At 40.7% G+C, this 19305-nt stretch overlaps 2 protein-coding genes across 2 annotated transcripts in view; one reads left to right on the top strand and one right to left on the bottom strand.

Annotated features, from left to right (window-relative positions):
* Nucleotides 1-4530, top strand: part of CCDC73 (coiled-coil domain containing 73) — a 77032-nt gene extending 72502 nt beyond the window's left edge. The window contains exons 20-21 of the mRNA XM_026795856.2: nt 556-680; nt 3323-4530. Coding sequence (XP_026651657.2) covers nt 556-680; nt 3323-3502 — 305 coding nt within the window. The 3' untranslated portion in view covers nt 3503-4530. The remainder of the gene's footprint in view (nt 1-555; nt 681-3322) is intronic.
* Nucleotides 4312-18161, bottom strand: EIF3M (eukaryotic translation initiation factor 3 subunit M). The gene is made up of 11 exons (XM_005491074.4): nt 17988-18161; nt 16570-16702; nt 15489-15627; nt 15011-15134; nt 14496-14590; nt 10597-10680; nt 9274-9373; nt 8775-8856; nt 5634-5777; nt 5022-5082; nt 4312-4594 (listed from the first exon to the last, which is right to left on the bottom strand). Exons 1-11 carry the CDS (start codon nt 18027-18029, stop codon nt 4474-4476), a joined length of 1125 nt encoding a protein of 374 aa, XP_005491131.1. The 5' UTR covers nt 18030-18161; the 3' UTR covers nt 4312-4473.
* Nucleotides 18162-19305: the final 1144 nt, after the last annotated feature.

The raw sequence follows: 19305 nt of genomic DNA, 5'->3' as shown, positions 1-19305 counted from the left end.
GTCTGTAATTAATCTGCTCACCTGCCTTTCCTACCTTTAGTAGGTGGCTATTGCCTGACCACCTGAAACATCAGAGCCATTAACACAAAGACTCCTCATTAAAAATGGTTTCTGATCATCTGAAAAGCTTTGCAATTCATGTCTTCTTTTATTACAAGTCACCCTGGAATATCATGTTATAATGGCATTAATTATGCATTTTATTATTGTTGTCAGACAGTCAGTTTAAAGTAATAGTGTTTGAAAAAACATATTCAGTTAGAATATTTAGAATACATATACTTACTATAAATCACTTTTCTGTCATTAACTTAATATGTGAAAATGACAGAAAACATTTTTTATCAAAGTAGAAATATACCTCATCTTTAGAGAAAAAAATAAATGAAGCATGTGAAAGAAAAAAAATGAAGGGCAAAAGCCTACAACAAAGATCCAGGGATTTAAAACAAAAATATTTGATTTTTTAAGATCAGAGGTAAACCAGTTTAGTCATTCACAATTAGTGCCTGGAGACTAAATGGCAGTTGTTACCATTTCCTTTTTGTCAATCAGGTTCCAGCAGTTTGAACAGAGCTGCCAACACTCTGAATGCCTCCAGTATCCACCAGGGAGAGCCTAGTGAAGAATGGAATGCTGCAGCAAAGGCTTTTTATGATTCTTCTTTTCCCACAGAACATGTAAGTCAATTAAAAATATTGCAGACCAGACCTCAGTGAGCTAATTCCACAGATATTTGTACAACTGTACCCATCTGGATACTTTAAGGCTGAGTCAATCTCCGAAATAATATCAAAAGGGCAACAAGACACCATTTTTCACAATTAAGGTTGATAGAAAGCAGCAGGAAAAAGTCACAGCATATGAATCAAACAGATGCTAACCAGTCTGTTTGGGAGGGGAGGAAGAGGCTAGTCTATTGTGCACCCTAATAAAAATCATCACTTACAGGAAAAGTAGAAGTTAAAGAAAAAAAAAAAAGGAAAATAGTGGAATGTAAAAGTATAAAAACATTGTTTCCTCTATTACTTGATAAGACCATGTAATTTAAAAGAATCCATGGAAGAATAAAAATTCAGCACATCTGTGAATTAGAGCCTATCCATTTATCACACACTGTAGTTACGTGATGCCCTATTTAGAGTAGTGTTATTTTGTAGGGTAACATTACACAAACATGTAAAAACCTGTTGTTTCCCAATGCCTCATCACTGCATTTTCAGATCTGTGTTAGACTCTGGAGCTTGAACAGCTCTATTAGAATTTGACCCAATGTTGAATGCATGGTTCAAAAGTGATACAACAATTTATAGCTGCAGCTGACCTTTCCTTTTTAGAAGAGGTTCTGGAGGTATTTTTATCTCTCAGGTATTTAGGGCTGTCTCTGGATGAGGTGTACAATGTTCTCAGGTGACAGAGTTGGCTGACCAGCAGATAATCAGGTTTTGATGCCATCCACAATCCCTGACATTCACAAGACTGATGTTTGAAATTACACAACTTTCCTGGCGTGGCTATACTTGTGAATGACACTGAGGTGCATTTTTCACCAAACACAGTGCTGGTATTTACTGGGTGTCTCTTGCTTTTTCTCAGAGGTGGAACCAGGAGCTGAGTGAACTCCACCATGTAACTCCAGCTGAAGCAAAGCTGTGTTTCATTACCTGGTTGTGGCTGTGTCTGCTTTGTCACCTCCAAACTAAAGCTCCTGCTCTGCTAGCTAAGAAAAAGCAGAGATGGACAAGAACAGTGCCTTGCTGGTTTCACCTTAGATTTTCCAAATCCTTAATCTACGAAATCTCAGCCTGTAATAATGCACTCCTTCCTTTCTGTCTTGGTGTCATTCTAATGCCTTCTGTTCTCAACTTTTTGTCATTTTAATGACCAAGATAAACAAGCTGTTGGGAGCTGCTTCCTTTGCTTTGACTAACATGTATGGTTGCAACTGGAGCAGACTTAAGCCTTCTACAATTTGGGTAATCTCATTCAGTCACAGTACAATACTCTAAAAAGGGGTAAAAATTATAGAAAGTGTACAAGTGCACTCAAAATTCTAGTAAAAATATTAAGCACTGTTTTGAACATCAGTCTGTCCATGCTTAAGTACCACAATGAGGATGAGTAAGGACTCCCAGGTCAGTTTAAAGATGCAGTTTTCAGCACAGGACAGGCTCAGCCCCACATGCTATTTATTCCATCGGGATTTTCACTAGTGGCCTGCAGTGCAGTATGACCTGTTTGTTGCTGAGGCCTTGGGGAAAAGCATGAGAGAGTTAACAGGCTGAAACTTTCACTGCTGAAATGGAGAAGTTACTTCCTCACCACAAGGGAGATGCCAGTCATTACTGACCTGAAGTACCAGTACCTTCAGCCTGCATTGTTACAAATGCAATAGTGAACAATTTGCATTCATTTCATTGTTCATATTTTAAACTTTAAGAAATGCTTATACACTAGTGAAGGTAAGCTTTGGCACAAAATGAATGTGCTAAAATAAAGGTAGGTCTGATAAAGACATAGAACTGGCTGGGGCACAGTTGGCCAATATTTAAGAAATGACTGAGCAGAGGGGAAGGTCTCCTCTTGTAATCCTTGCACAGGAGCAGAGTCTGAGAGGTGACCTTGCAGCTCACAGAGCCAGGGCTGCAGGGGAGCTGCTGGTGCTGCATGCTGCTCCCCCAGGAGCCACACAATCCCACATTACAGGTGGAGAACTCATTCAAATGCAAGGGTTTTGCTCATCAGGCAAAAAACCTGTTTCCCTACTGTGTTGCCATCTGTCTTTGATTGGGATAGATGTGAAGTAGCTAACAGTAATATATCAAAGAGTAATTAAAACTATCAAAAGAACAAAAAGATCTTTAACATAAAAAAACCCCAATCTATTACAGACTGTGCATTACTGATGTTTGCTTTCTAATCCATACAGTGAAGTGGAGAGGGAGTTAACACTATAAACCTCATGATTTTGGGTTTTGTTAATCAAATGCTTGCCTAGCAATAGAAATGTCAATTGCAACATTAAACTCTTTAATTAAGCTATTTATTTTGCTAATCTGCATTCTAATAAAAGCTTGTCTTATTTAAATCACACTCTTGATCCAAGTCTTATGTTAAGGTTTGGTTTATAAAAGTGTAATTGTCATTATCAAATTTTCTAAGTCAAATACAAGGCAAACACTTCAAACTAAATGTGTTTTCTCCAATTGATTTATCTTCCTGTTAACATTTCCTCTCTTAATGCTCACCAGAATCCAACAATCTGAACCTTTGTACGTGAATTTCACTGGGTTATCAACTGCTAACATTTGTTTTCTGTCAGGTTAAAGAAGGATTTGCTGCTTTTGTCACTCCAGCAAGAAGTGACAAAGCACTCAAAGATGAGGACAGCTGCTCTCTTAGGAACTCCAGTATACAAAACCAAATAGGAGGAATTGGGAAATTACTGAATTTGGAGAGACTTCATTCAGCAAGAAAGAGAAAATATGAAGAAGGCCAGTGAAGATGAGCACCAGGAGATAAGCATGCTTTTAGGCACAGACAGATCACCTCCCTAGCCCAGATTGTAGAGGTATTCCTAGAATATGGTATATATGTGTAGTTTCATGTTTATAGAACATGTTAACAGTTCTTATGTTCCAAAATGTATACAATTCCTACTCCTAATGTTAGTTCTGGTTCTGCAATCAAATTCAAGTTATTATTGGTTTTGCTCAAAGTTAAAAAGTTCATCAGTTAATGTTTTTATGTACGTTTTGTAAAATTAAATAATTAACTGTACCCTTCTCCTGCTCCTCAGAAGTTTTGGCTGAAATAGTTCAATTCATTTTCTCTGACAGACTCACTCAGTTTTCAGGCAAAATCACCTCCAACTGTTTCAGGATGCAATGGGTTCTACAAACATTTACAAATACTTCCAGCAGTTCTAAGTGGCAGAAGAACAGAAAAATCTTCTGCTCACCTTTACTGCCAAATGATTGAAGTCTATCTGTTGTAGTTTCTGTATCAGTGAGGTCTCTTCCAACACTGAAGGATCAGGTATGACTACAGAAATAAGGCAGCAGGATCTGCTTTCATGAAGCTTCACTTCTGTTGGGTCACATTTCTTCTCCTTTATGTCTAAGGGAAATTTTCTCTTACTTTAAAAACACTTGCACGATTATTTTTCTGACCTCCCTCCCTTCCTCCCCACACCTCTTGCAGAGAAAGGTCCCCATGCTGTAAAATGAACAAAAGAAACATAACCAATATTGCCAGTTTCTTGTTGCTGATTATGTAAGAAAATCAACAGAAGACATTTTCCCATGTTAGTTTTATTGCCTCTTTTTTTTTTTTTTTCTTTCTTGGTGTGGCAGTTTAGAATATTTAGCTTCTTTAGGCCAATTGCATACATTTTTTTGGAAACATTCACAAATTATCAAAGTTTTGAATAAAGTTCATCTATAGCAATATTACTAGGTCAAAAAAAAAATCTTAGGTGTCTGAGAGACTGAGGAGACTGTTTTTCACTTGATTCAAATTTTGTTTCCAGGTGTTTAGAGTGTCATACAACTGCTGCCACTGCTGCTTTCCAAAAGTCCGATGTGTGCTGTGGCTGGAGAAGTAAAACAAAATTGGGAGAAGGTTACTAGAGATGTCACACTCACCTAATCATTCTTCTACAGCATTACTTTACTCTCATGAGCAAACAGGAAAATTCCGATTTTCTCTCTAGAAAGGGCTTCACCTCACCAGTTAAGAGAATTCTGTAGCCTTCCCAAATATTTAAAGCAACAACAGTCATTAGTATTCCTGTCACTAGTAGGTCATTAAATGAAATGTCCTGGAAAGTAGGACTCTTTCATTAAATAAGCTAATCACATTCAGTGTGAGCTTTAATAAAATTATGATAAATAGCAACTATTTAACTAGCAGCAACTGCTAGGAACAATACCTTGCTTCTAGTTAGAATATTCTACAAATGTAAGTGAAATAATTAGAACACATGAAGTTCTGCAAAATGCCACGAAGAATTGTCTTACCTGACAATGACTTTCCTCTGTGTCTGATCTATTTTGCAGTACACCATCTTTGTCTTTACAGCTGCAAAAAACAATGCTGTTTTGAGCAACGTTTTCGTGATAGTGCAAAGGAATTAAACTGCACAAAAATGCTTCAAAATGAGATCAATACAAACATAAGAACTCAGCAGTTCACCCAATCTGTTTTGCTGTTGGTTTTAATGGTCTAGTAGGCAGAAAAGCAAAATGATGTAACAATATGAAGGTCATGCACGAATCCTATTGTTTGGTGCCAATCTATTAAAGCAATATCCTGTACAGATTTTATGAACTACTCTCCCCTACAAACACATCCTGTTTTAATGACAGCAAACAAAACCAGATGACAAATTAAACCTGCAAACAATTTATTAGTCCTGTGAAGAATTACAGGAGATACAGTTCCTGTCACTGAGAAGAAAAACACTGGTTAAAACACAACAGTTGGGCCTGGCTTTAAACATGAAGTTGTGCAGCTTTAACTTGTAAAAAGCACAGGAATCAAAATTAATATTGTTCTTAAAATTTAACATTAGCTGAGAAGATTTTCAAGGTCTTGTTGATGAGCACTGTGTGCAGAACCTCAGTTCTTACCATCAATGACAAAAGCTTCTACATCATCAGCCCCGATCTGGAGTTCCTGCTGCATTGTGTCAAATGAGATTTCTTTATTCTCTACAGCCATTCCCATGAAAGTAAGGAGCCTCATCTTGGCCATATTGTGTTCGTGCAACAAGCCTGAGGAAAAGTGGTGATAGGTTAATTAATGATTTAATATTTTTAATATATGTGCATCCAATAATTTAATTTTTTTTCACATTGAAATATATTCTACTTTGCATTGTCAACGGTGTTTTTGAGGTGAAATACCAAATCCTGCATCTGCTTTGTCTTTTGCTAAAATGGCAAGTTCCATTGGGAATTCATCAAGATTCAGTTGTTTTTAGCAAAAATGTATTATCTACAAAATTTTGGGGTTCAGAGCAATAAAAACATCACCTAAACAGAATTTGAAGTGGTAAGAGCGCAAGTGAAATTTTCAGTTGCATCACCTGGAAGAACAGCAATGCAACAAAATGGAGAATCCACAGCTGGTTATGCCAGAAATCTTCTTAAGCCTCACCACTCATTCTCCTGTGATTTCTGGAAAATGAATCTCACAGTGATGGTTCCAGAAGAAAGCATTTTGCTACTGAATTTGTCTGTCCACAGCAGAAAAGGCATCATGAGGCTCATGTAAGCACCCAGTGTGGCTCAGAAACTTGCTGTTTAAATCCAGCTGAATGGATACGGAGGTCAGGCTACAGCTTTTACATGGCTGCATAAATGCCAACACAAGGAACTGAGCCAAGGCCTTGCATGCCTAAATCAGAGACCGTTTTCCTGGAAAAACATCTAGGTCAAGCAAGTTAAGGCACTGAAATGAAACAAGGCATTTCTTAGTGCCAAGGTCCATGAGGTACCAACTAAGATCCAGTGGAAGTTTCTTAAAAATGAGTGTCAGTCTTCATGTTCTAGAATGACATTATAAACATCCCCATAGCTTCAGTAAATATGTAAGTTTGGAATTTATAACACCCATACACTAGCAGGGAAGCACATTAGTGCAGGACATCATGTTGTGTTAATTAGCTGTAATTATGATGCAGGTTCCCTATTTGGCACTGATTCAACAAAAACGAGATCACCATAATTCATACGAATGAGGAGCACCAGCAACTATACCTAACTGGGTTTAATGGAACCCTACAAGCATCAAAAAATCAATTAGCACACATTAACCCTAATTAACAAATGCAAATGAGATGCTGATTAACTTTGCGAAGAAGACTGCTGATAATGCCAGATTAACTGTGGCCATGTTAGGGCGATGCAGTTGACACAGATAATGCTACTGCTGGCCTAAGTTGTCAGCATTAATAAAACAACAAATTGTAACAAACTGATGCTGCCTGTGGGAGCCTGCTCTGCACAGCTTTCCTGGGCCACTTCTGACTGGTCCTGCTCCAGGAAGGGTTACAACTACAGCCCATGCTCTACTGCCACTGCAATCCTGTTCTGAACAGCCTTTAAAATTTGGCAAGTTATTTTTTAAAAAATGTCTAAAGCACGGTTTAAATCCGATTTAAATCTCTAAATCTCATTTATGAATAGATAATTTTTGAATGCCTCATCTTAAAACTGCATTGTTGTCTAGACCTAACTGCCCTTGTTTATCAAAGCCACGGCTGAGCCACTTGGTTCCCAGCATTTCCAAATCTCTGCTTGTCCATTGCTCAAAGACACAGAGAGGTTCTGGGCACACCACAGAGAAATCAGCATAAGTGGAAGGTAACACTGTCTTTCCAAACAGTTGCACAGGTATCTAAGGATTTTACTGAGATTTTATCAATCTTAGATATATTGAAAGTTCACACTGAATTAATTCATGGAGAGAAGCACAGACACTGGGAGGCACAAGAAACCACAACAACTGAACATAATACAATTAATGCTACATAGATGTGCAATTGATCTTCCATAAATGTATTCAAATGTTGGTGTAACAGCAATTTCAGCAAATACTTCTGTGAACAAGAACCTAAAAGATAAACCCCAAACCCACTTTCCCCTGAGAAAGAAAAGCATGAGATGTATCTCTGAACATAAGTAATGTTCAGATACACATGACTACAGATACACTTCTCCTATACAGACACATTTACAGGCTACCAAAAACTTGCTGCTATATTCACCAAAAAATCCCACTGGTATTTCCATCATTTTAATACCCAAAGTACCACCATTTTAAAGCTCTGAGAGCAATTATTCTAAGAATTGCATCACACTCCATTAAACAAAATAATGCACGTGTTAAAAAGCTGCACTAAACTCTGTTTTAGCAAAACTATGGCTTTCCTCACACACATCCAAGGCAGTGTTTAAGTGTCATTTGAAAATCAAAGTTATAAAAAAAATATCGTATTTTTATGGAAACATTTATTCATTACCAATATGTCAAAACCTTAATGCAGTAATAAAAAAATCTGCATCATTGAGCAATTTCTGCATTGTCACTGACCCCTGTCCTAAAAAGCTGGAATATAAAAAACGTAATTTTAATGCATGCAATAGCTTATGAACCAGTGCTCCTTTGAAACAGTCAATTACACATCAACGGGGGAGTGTCAAAGTGTTAATTACTACTCCTTTTTTCCACAGTGTGTAAATAAAGAGGGTGCTGACATTAACATTCCATCACATTGCTTCATGTGATGAAACAAATTAACTGGGACAGACTGTGGCTTGCTGGCTCTAATGCATCAGCACAGGCAGCCACACACACACACACCATTTGCATGCTTTATCTCACTGCTCAGAGGTATTTGCTGTTACAAAGTTATTCACCATTAAAAAAAAAAAGAGATTTATACAAGCTGGTGATTTCCTCAATGCAGTTGTGATCTCTGGCCTAGCCTGGTGTATGAATGTGTTAAACCTTTCAGGAGGGGAGTTCTAACAGAAAAAAGCAGTGGGTAAAACCACAGTTCTTTTCCAAACCCATAAACCAGCTTGTTTTCAGAGAACAAACCATGGTTAGATGGCCAGCTCACAGTCTACAAGAGGTTATCATCTACAAACTGACCTGTTTTGAAATTTCCTTGCTTCAATACATGGATTCAAATTGAATTACTCTGTGGCTTCCACACCTTTAACCATGTAAATAGTCAGAAATGTAATGATCTGAACACTTACCCAGGGAGTCAATGAAGTCTTTGTTGTTCTGATAAAACTTGACATAGGACGCTAGTTTAGCACTTACAAAAATTGTCAAAAGCTAAAAGATGGAAAACAAACATGAGAACAGTTCAAATATTATCTTGGTTTCCCTCTTTGCAGGCTGGACAGATACTGACAGAAACTGGGTATTGAACAGAAAAAGAAGCTGTTAAGAGCTGAAATTCTGCCTTCTGGCAATAGATGTGGGCAGTCTGTGCTGAGCTTACTTCCTTTCCCCAGACTTAAGATTTGCTACAGAACTCAAGTGAGGGCAGGACTTGTAGAACTGAGGTTCTGAAACTTTGAAAGGGAAACATTTCACATGCAATTTTAATTTTAAAGACTGTAAAAGAAATAGCACATTGCAGCTCAGGATTACTGACACAGATAATTGTTCTAATGGATTTCAAAAGACACATTAAAACAAAGCAGTCTACTGTTATCAAACCATCTCACTAAAAACAAAGTTACTTACATCATGAATAAGTTCTCCTTCCAAAAATTTGACTGGTTTTAAGGCAAGAAGATGATCAAAGAGAAAGGTATTTGGATCCTTCAATGCTCGTACAATACATCTGAGGAGAAAAGGAAAATGCTTACTTTCAAAGCAGTTCACATCTTTATGATAAGAGAACTCAATTTGTCCTTCCTTTTTTTCTAGGAAACAAGGGTTTTCAATTATTATTAGAAGTAACAAATGTCACATTCCAGTTTTAAACTTCGTTTTACAGATGGAAAAACCAAGGAACAGGAAGCATTAAAGTAGTTTGTCCAGTATTCCAAATGAAATGTGCCAGGTGGTCAAACCACAGATCAGCCTACAGTTTTCATCTATGCATTTATTTCCAGCATAGCCTTTGTTCCTAGGAGGAACAAAGGTACTTCTACTGTGCTCCTAAAATTTCACAGAATTAAGTTGTTTTGGAAGATTTAATTCTACTTGAATACATGACACAACACAGAAAAAACCACAACATCTAACAGTGTAAAGCCCAGGATTTCTCAGCTGCAGCTGCAGCCTAGAAGCAGGAACTCAAAGAAAGCTTTTCTCAGCAGCACATCAGGAGCCTGGGCTGGCTCTGCCACAGCAGAGAACCTGAACTCTGCACAGACACAGCCCTGGGCACACGAGCTCTCACAGGGAAGGTCCCCCTGAGGCACAGACACTCATTTTCCAAAGGAGCCATCCTGCATTTCCTCCATGGTTAAGTATAAACAACTCCCTTCAGAACTAATGGTAGTGCACATCTGGCACAACCTAAGAAAAACCACGATGGTTAGAACTTCAAAAGGCATTTACTCATTTTGGCCAGTGGGGAAAATGCACTGTTATGGATCAGTTTAGTCCCAGCTTGTTCAACAGTTAAGCTTATTTCTGTGCAGTTCACATCCTTTGGACTTGCTCATAGAGAACACAGCAACAATGTTCTTTCTTTGAAAAGAATGCTCACAGTCAGATAATAAAACAGGCAAAAAGTAAAACCATCTGAAATAAAGGATTCCAGTACAGATTTTGAGTGCACAGCTGATGTCAAGTCCTTACCCAAGCTGATCTCTCTCAGCAGTGACCAGGAACTCTCCTGTGCCCTTGCACACTGCAATAAAGCTGTGCCTACAAGCAGCCAGACCTACAGCAGACTGCAGAGACAAACTGCTGACTGAGTCAGCAAAGCCACACAAGAGGCCAGGCAGGGCCCTTGGCCTGCCAGGCCATTTGAACCTCTCAACAGTATGGGGATCAAAATCATTTGGCAATTGAGGAAAAGTTATTTTAAGGAAACTGGGAAGTCAGTCTTACCTGTGAGCATCAACTCTAGCCTGGGAAGCATTGTCCTCTGTGTAACTTCCCAACAGCTCCACCATCACTTTTGCTGCAGTGTCACTATGGAAAAAAAAAAATTAAGTTACCTCAGGATTGCTGAAAAAATAGTTCAAACAAGGCACTCAAATATTTAAATAATTCCATTATGATGTTATAGGTCAAATTAAATCACATTTGAAAAAGATGTAGATGATCCCTTTTAATTCTAGTGGAGAGAACAAATTAGCTGGATGTATTCTTTCAATTCTTGTTCTACAAAATGTTTATCTTCACCCTTCATTTCATTCTCTTAAACTGATTAATTACCTGCTGGTTATGGAAAAAGCTTTCTGAGCTAGGAACAGCTTTATATGGTTCACTAGAATGCTCCTCTAGTGCACATCTGGATTTAATCATTGCGCAATAAGTAGCGCTGCAAAGTTTATTTCAAATGTAAAATGGCATCTCTTAAAGAATATTTATGGTCAGGAAAATGACTGTATAAAAGCTGCTCTCTTCTTTCACAGATTCTCTCTTCAAGTATTCTGAGTGAGAGCTGCTCATTTTATTGATGAAATTATGCAGCCAGCAGTGAGAGTGGCTGAGGCTGCTGTGAAGCTTCCAGCACTGCTCTGACAGACAGACAGCTCCTGGACAAACAACTCCTTCTCAGAGCAAACCTACAGCCTTGTCCACCCAGATTATCTTGTAAACAGCAGCAAAACTATTGCAAACCAGCTCTGAGATTGTTACTGGGTCATTTTAACAGATTTTGATTTATTTACATTTCACAGTTTTACCACTACCAAGGCCAGCAACCGCTGATGCAAAATTTACACCAAATTATCCCACGTGGTCTAAAAGCACACACAATTTTCCTGAGCACACAAAATTTTCCAATTTTAGCACTGGTGAAATCTTACCAAAATGAAATGTTCTGGGAGACATAGGACCACTTTAATACAAGAATGGCAACATACAGATATTTAATCAGAGAGGCTCAGCTCATGTGCTATTCAACCTAATACACAACTCCTTATTTAATGAAAGCTTTTCAGCAGTTGTTCTTGTGCACTTCAGAGCTGTCTTACAGTTTTCTGGCACCTTTTTTCCTCTCTTAATCTTTCCCTTAGCAGCAAAAATTGAAAACTATCATTTAACTAAATTCAAACAGTATTTTCAATTCCCTGCCTTTTTTTTTTTTTTTTTAAGTGGGGAAAGAGTGGAATTTTTCACTTCTCTTTCTAGGAACCAACAGAATGCTACAAGACAATTACTTCCAAACTTTGTGTGCTAAATTCTTGTGAACCTCAGCAAATATGGCAGCCTTTACATTCTATTTTATTCAAATATGGCAGCCTTTATATTCTATGGCAGTCTTGTATTGTATTCAGTGTCAGATTCCTACTGCAAATGAGGCTGTTTAGGCACTAATACTGATCACTATTTACCACAGCTGCTTGTGTCTCACCTTAGGTGCAAATGTGAACATTTTTTCGAGTAAAACAGCCTGAATAAGTGCTCTTGGCTCCACTTGCCACTTTAGATGCATAACTTGACAAAAAGCCAGTGAGAGCTTAAGAGTGATGGCAGATAAAAGGAACAAAAAAACCACAGCAGAGCATTCAGAGACTTAGTGAGATGCTGGAATTGAGTCCCTCTACATTACATGATATTAAACTGAACCAAAATGAAATGAAACAATTACTCTGCAGGTGCCTGACATGCTGAGCTTTTTGCTACAAGGATTAATGGCCAGACTTGCCAGACCTGTTTGAATTTAACTTTGGGCAGGGCCAAAGCTGCTGAGTCCTGCCAGCAGAGCCCAGCTTTAAACTGCACCAAGGTGGCTGGAAAAGGTTTGATACAAGAAACTTTCACTTGTCACTGCAGGAAAAGGGACACCACACAACCTCTGCACATTTTCTTTTTAGGAGCTACCAATCTATTAATTACCAATACTGGAGATCCACTGGAAATAAGTCTAATTAGCTACAGAAAACCATCTCTTCTGCCACACTGACCAAAGTTAAAACAGAAATCAAGCAAACAAAAGAATTCAATTGTCTTTAACAATCTAGTTCTTTTCCCTTGATTATAAATCAACAATAACTGAGGTATGATTTTTATCAGGTACTTTTCAGTTCCCACTTATCTTCCCATACTGCAGGATAGAGCAGCATTCCTGAGTGCTACAGCTGGAATGCTGCTGTGAGTTTCCCATACTATTGCAAACACTGCCCACTGATCCAGGAGATTGAACCAGGTCAAAGGTGCCAGGGTCACTTCTTGTTTTCTTTTCTGGAGAGAAGTGCAAGTGCCCTGAAACACTGCCTGGACACCGAGGGCAGGAGTCTTACAGGGTTTGTGGAAGGTTTTATTTGCTGTCTTAAAAAATCACCTATGGTTAGCAAGCAAAAAACCATTTAGTAGCAAGGTTACTGGTAGCAGTGGAAATAAAAACTAGAAGTTTAATCCCCTGATTTGATAGCAAGACTAGCTAAAAATAGTTGGCTATTAAGTTTGGGAATGAAAGCAGTTCAAATATCACAATAAATCAACAGGATGGGAAGTGAGGAAGAGCAGGAATGTCATCAGTGTAATATTTCTGAAACAAGGTAAGCACTAAGCCATGGAAAAGATCTGTGACTAACATTTCTGAACTAATTCTGACCATCTGAAATCTGCCATACAGAACTATTGAGGCAAAAGCATTTGAGTGTTACAAACAGGAATTCCCAGTAATGTAGCTCACAGAGTAACTACTCCATGAGGATTAGTCATCCCTAAACTGAGGTTATGATCCTGCTATGCTGATGCAGCATTTCCAGGCCACAATAAGCCAACTGTCCTGACAGGTGGAACTCTTCTCCACCTGTGACAGCTTCACACTTGCCTTTTTAAACCCCCAGCAAGGTCATGTCCCCAGGCCAAGCCCCTGTGCAGCGACACAAATGCCACAGCAGCACCAACACACACAGGTACTGGCAGCTGGAGGGGACAGGAACAGAGGCTGAAAATGCACAAGTACACTGTGGGTCAGCAGTGGAAGGGGCTTGATGCTGCTTCCCTATGAAAATCAAAAAAACCTTGAAAAAATATCTCAGAAAACAGAGTGGAAGGGTAGGGGGAAGCAACACACACCTCCCACATCCCCATCCCAAAGTGCAGGGACAGGTTAAGTAGGTTTGAGCTGCTGTGGAACTACACCCAAAGCACTGGACAGCAGCCCAGCACTGCAGCCCTGGCCAGGGCAGTCAATCCACTGCATCACTTCTGTAAGAGAAACTGCTGACAGCTCTCAGCTCAGACCTGCATTAGTTTGCAGGCACCATACACACTGCATTACTCTACATGCCAGAAGACAGTGGTCTGCCAAGTTTGTTAGATCAAAGATGCTTCTTATGATCCAGGATAATAATTCAAAATGGCCAAGCAGGTATTCTGTGGACATTAATTTCCATGACTAGTGGAAAGCTGTCCTGAAGGTAATGTTTACATAAAAAGACTGATTCTGTTAGCCATGATTGATAAGCCTTCCCACATCATTAAGTAAGAGATAGCACTGCCATGCACTAAAATGTCAAAAGTGCAATTAAATAATAAAGTTGGCATAATGCTACAATGCACTAAGATGATTATTTATAGAAAGGAATAACGTTATTTTGGGAGTCTTTGGTTTGCAGCTAATTCACTACTAACTTTAATGTTATTGGGAACACTGGTTTAATGCAAGAATGCTTAAAAGTATTTTTAAAAAACCCAGAAGTGTATTTGGATTGAATTACCACTACAGATTAATTTTTTCAAGTCCTGTGAGAAATACTTTCCCTACAGCTCACCTACAGTACATCAACATACAGAGTTGTCTAGTATGTATGACTTGTCTCTTATACCTTTTCTTGCAGTCCACCAGGACATCATAGAGCAGTCTCAGGAGAGTGTGTTTTTTCTCTGTGGCCAGATTCCAGTCAGAAATCCATTTTCGGACCTAGGCAGAATACAAGTGAAAAAGAAGCATTCAGGAAAAGATTAAAACAGCACTGCAAATTCTCCCCATTTTCTCCCAAGCAGAAAAGGAGTAAAAGTATCTTGCACAAAGGCTTTCTGATTCTCATGCTCCCACTGCTCCTTGTCCTATCACTATTTGCCCATGTCAAAAGTTGCTCTCTCTCTTTAATGAGCCCCCTTTAAAGTTTAAATGCATCCTGGAGCCTTCTCTTCTCCAGGCTGAACAATCCCAATGCTCTCAGCCTTCCCTCACAGGAGAGGCTGCATCTCTCTAATCAGCTTCATGGCAACTTCCCTAGGCTCTGGCAATTTGTAAGAGATGGTCTGTATCAGCTCTGACTAATATTCAGGTGCAGCATGGTTCATACAAAGGCCACAGCTTAAAGGGTCACTCAGTTACCTGATCTAGTTCAGTTGGAATGTACTGGATGGCACCACAGGACGAGGCCACTTTGAGGAGGCTGCAGTACACTGTGTACCTCACAGGAGTGTTCTTGTCCATGCCATGGAAGAGATTGCTCAGGCTAAAGCACAAACAACGGAGTTACAGAGCTTCCAAAAAACATTCCTGAGTGCATGTCAGTGTTCTTTTAACACACAGGCTGGTACAAAGCATCTGGCAGCACCTTACATCCATGAGCTGGAACAGCTTCCAGTTTTGTAATCATTTTCAGCAAAGCTGAAAACTATGCATATTAATTTCACTTTGGAACACCCATGGAAAAAAAAAAATTGGTACTTCTATTTTATAACAGTGAACAGAAGGTAAAAGAGTGCTTCCTGCAACATCCCACACTTCAATTGAAGGACATACAAGAAAATCCTTCCTCTTCAGAGGCAGAATTTCTGTGTCTCACTTTGCCCTGCCCAACACTTACAGCTGCAGTCTGAGAGACGGGCGCTCTCCTTCCCGAAACTTCACCAACTTCTCACACAGGTTTTCAATCAGTGCTTCCTGTTTGTCAGGCTCCAGGATGAGAAGCAGAGAGACAACGCTGTTCATCACACTCTCCACATCTGCATCAACCAAAACATACAGCTGGTGGAAACTGCAAGCAGCAAGCAGTAGCTACCTTGGGCTGGATATACTTTTGATAATAGCAATTCATACTTTTGATAATAGTAATTTATGCTTTTGATAGAATTACCACGTTGCATGAGCAAGAATTGTAAAAGAAAGAAAGTGCCAAGATGCCAACCTGGATATTCATCAGAATGTACCAGGCACTTGGCTCAGGTGGGCTTACACCAACAAACCTCCATGCAAGACAAGAGTTACCACTCTAAGGCCAACACAGAAGGTGGTGTTTGACATCACCCTTGCTCTGAATTCTGTTTACACACAGGAGAAATCAGAGGAACTCTAGGTTCCACACAGTGGCTTCCTCCTGCACATCCAGGAAACTGCCCACAGTTCTACAGGGAGGACAGTAACACCTAGTGCTCAAGCAGAGTAAAACATTTCACCAGGGACACCCAGACCACAGGGAAAATGTGCTCAAGAACACTGAAGTGTATTACAAACCCTCCCCAGCTCCTGTTTAAAGTGTGGTGTTCCATCCTTTCCAAACACAACCACACCAGTTTTGTGTTTTCTTTTCAGTCTGCCCAATTATCAGTCAAGCAAAGAAAAAGAAGAAAATTCATTACATATGGAAAACATTATCTCTTCCCCAGAAAGACACCTGAGCATCAAAAGCTCTGTTTTACATACAAGTCTCTACGCCCTCATTACAAGCAGAGTCTAGCTCAGCTTCTGACTTCTTCAAAGAGTGCTGGATGTTTGGAGAAAGGAGGGGCAGATACATGCAAATATTCCAGGGCAAAGATGGAAATGTGCACCTCCAGTTTTATGAGGATGCACAGCTTGTGTTTTAGTGCTACACATCTCTAAACTCTGCCAACTTGAAAGCACTGATGGCAATAAACAGCAAAACCAACGAGACTTAAAATGCAAACCTTTGTCATCCTCCTTCAGGCACACATCACACACTTCAATAATCTGTGCCAAGTCCACATGAAGGCCACCTTCAGCGTTTTCCTCAGAGATTTCTGCTCCTTTGGATTTCAGGTAAGCTCGCAGTTCTGCAGCCTTAAAAAAGAGAAAGACAACACACAGAAAACAAAACAGTTGTTTTGTGAATAACAAAGTCAAAGCATTTAAACTTCTTGCAGATTTTTGTTCTGCCAGATACTGAACCTGCTGTTTTGCCAGTGACTGAACAGCTCACAGAGCTGTTTCTCACAATGTCAGTGTGTCACTTAACTGGGTACTGCACTGCAGACCTAATAAGTTTTTATAAGACACTTTCTAATAAAGTTTTACTATTTTACTCCCTCTGCAAACATCAAAACCATTTAGTTGCTTGTTCACCAGAAAAGAAAAAAAGTATAAACAAAGGGACTATAGAGAGGGCAGAACTTTGTCTTCACAACTTCACAACAGTTTCTAATCTAATTATACAACAGTTTGGGTTGGAAGAAACCTTAAAGATCATCTTGTTCCACACCTATGCCATGGGCAAGGAACATCCCACTACCAGGTGGAAAGCCCCATTCAGCCCAGCCTTATAATGTCATGAGCTGCCTTACACTGTTAGGACTTAAACAACACCAAGAAAATACCCTTCCCTCAGCAACACGCCTGTTCATTATAACTCAGGGCTTCACCAGCAGAACCATAACCCTTCACAAAAAATCTGAGGCCATACAACTTTTGGCACTTGTGACCAGGAGGCTGCTGTGACATTTACATCTCGTACAGTGTCGAATCATTTTGGAACCAGAAGAAAAAGCTAAATGCCCCGGGACAAACTGCTGTACTGAGGATGTTTCACACCAGCTACTTGATGGAGCTGTACTAGACATTATGGCAACTGAAAACTGCGCTGAAGGCTGGTAGCCATGTGTCTATTTCTTGCACATTTCCAATGCGTACACGCACACACTGTGTGTACATAAACATGTATGTACACATACGTACCTCAACGACACTGGCAACAAAGCCAAAGGCATAACAAAGCAGCAGCTCAAACACAGAATTCCCCCTTCCCGTGCCTGCAGTACCGAGAATTCCACACAACCCAAGTAATGCCCATATGTGAACCCGCTTTCTTCTCCTAAATAAAAAGAAGGGCTTAGGAGCCATGAAAACGAAGTGCCAGAGAGGCGGAACATTAAGAGGGAACTGCAAGCGCCGCGTTATCTCTCAGCCACTACATTCAAGTTTCTCTAATCGTCTGCTCGGTCTCTGTGGGGAACAGCCCGGAAGAGTTCTCGGAACGCCCGGCGGGGCAGGCCCGGCCCGGGCTGGCTCCCCCGGCACGGCTCGGCCCAGCCCCGCGGCCCGGGGCCCATCGCTCGGCGGGGACGCTGACCTGATCCTCCTCGGTGATGTCGATGAAGGCCGGGACGCTCATGGCTCCGAGCACGCCGTGCTCCGGAAAGGCGGAGCGGCTTCCGCCACGGCGCCAGGCCGCGCCGCTTCCGCTTCCCGCGCCGGGCGGGCGGGCCCCGCGCTCCGACCGCCCTGGGTCCGGCTCGGCACTGCTCGCTCCGCCCTGCCCGGCACGGCCCTGCCCGGACGGCTCCTCCCTGCCCGCCTCGGCCCTGCCCGGCACGGCCCTGCCCGGACGGCTCCTCCCTGCCCGCCTCGGCCCTGCCCGGCACAGCCCTGCCCGCTCCGCCTGCCTTTCCCCGCGCCGGGCGGGACCCTGGGACTGCCCGGGCTGGGCCGCGGCACCGACACCCGCCCCCTACCACTCCTCTCACACTCCCCTCACACTGACGCCTTCCTCTCTCCCCGTTTAAAAGCCGAAGTGCTTTTTTTCTGGTACTTTTCCCATGCACCCATTCGATCACAGTCTTGGAGTAACGGCAGCAGTTCCCCAGAAGGGCCTGGCGCCTTTTCTTTGCTCGAATTGAGCGACCGAGGAGCCATCCCTCGGTGTCCCCGGTGTGTTCCGCGTGTTTCCTCCTCGAGAAGTTTCCTGATCAGCTCTGGCAGGAACACAGGGTGACTTCCCGAGTGATGAAAACCTACAAGGAAAGCCAAGAAAATCATATAATAGTTAAGGTTGAAAACACCTCTAAAATCACCCTGTCCAGCCAGTAACACAGTTAGTAAAGGCTGCTGTACGCAAACCATGTTTTATAAACCTGACCAAGTCACCACTGAACTCATTTATTGAGTCTAATAACTAGAGCAGGGGTTTTAACACCGGGTGCTGAGTCTCCACAGCACTGAGCACAATGTAACTGATAAAGGCCCACACTGCCTTTATTAAATGATATGACTCTGCTTAATTTTAATCAATCCACATGCTTGTATAACTTTTAAATAATGCTCCAACTTTCAATTTTTCCATCATATGAATCCTGCCTAATTAGCTTATTCTACTTTGGGCAGTATTTTTAAAATATTATCCCTACTGTAGCTGATTAATTACCTTTTAACCAGGATATTTTGATACTGACTGATTGATAGTCTTACCAGTGTTTGTATTTCAGACATCAGCATCCTGGAAGTTATGGACAGATACAGTGATAGGGCTCTCCTTTGTGTGTCTGATCTCGAAGGGGATCTGATTTTCAGAGAATGAGTGTTGGAACATTTTTAAAGTGTAGGAGACTTTTTTCTAGTACCGCTTAACATAGTCCTATGATGCTAAAGGTGACTGGGATCCATCACCCTGG

Source organism: Zonotrichia albicollis, chromosome 6, assembly GCF_047830755.1.
Source record: "Zonotrichia albicollis isolate bZonAlb1 chromosome 6, bZonAlb1.hap1, whole genome shotgun sequence".
NCBI lineage: Eukaryota > Metazoa > Chordata > Aves > Passeriformes > Passerellidae > Zonotrichia > Zonotrichia albicollis.
The sequence above is the reverse complement of the archived record's forward strand: the minus strand, read 5'-3'. Positions and strand labels throughout refer to the sequence as shown.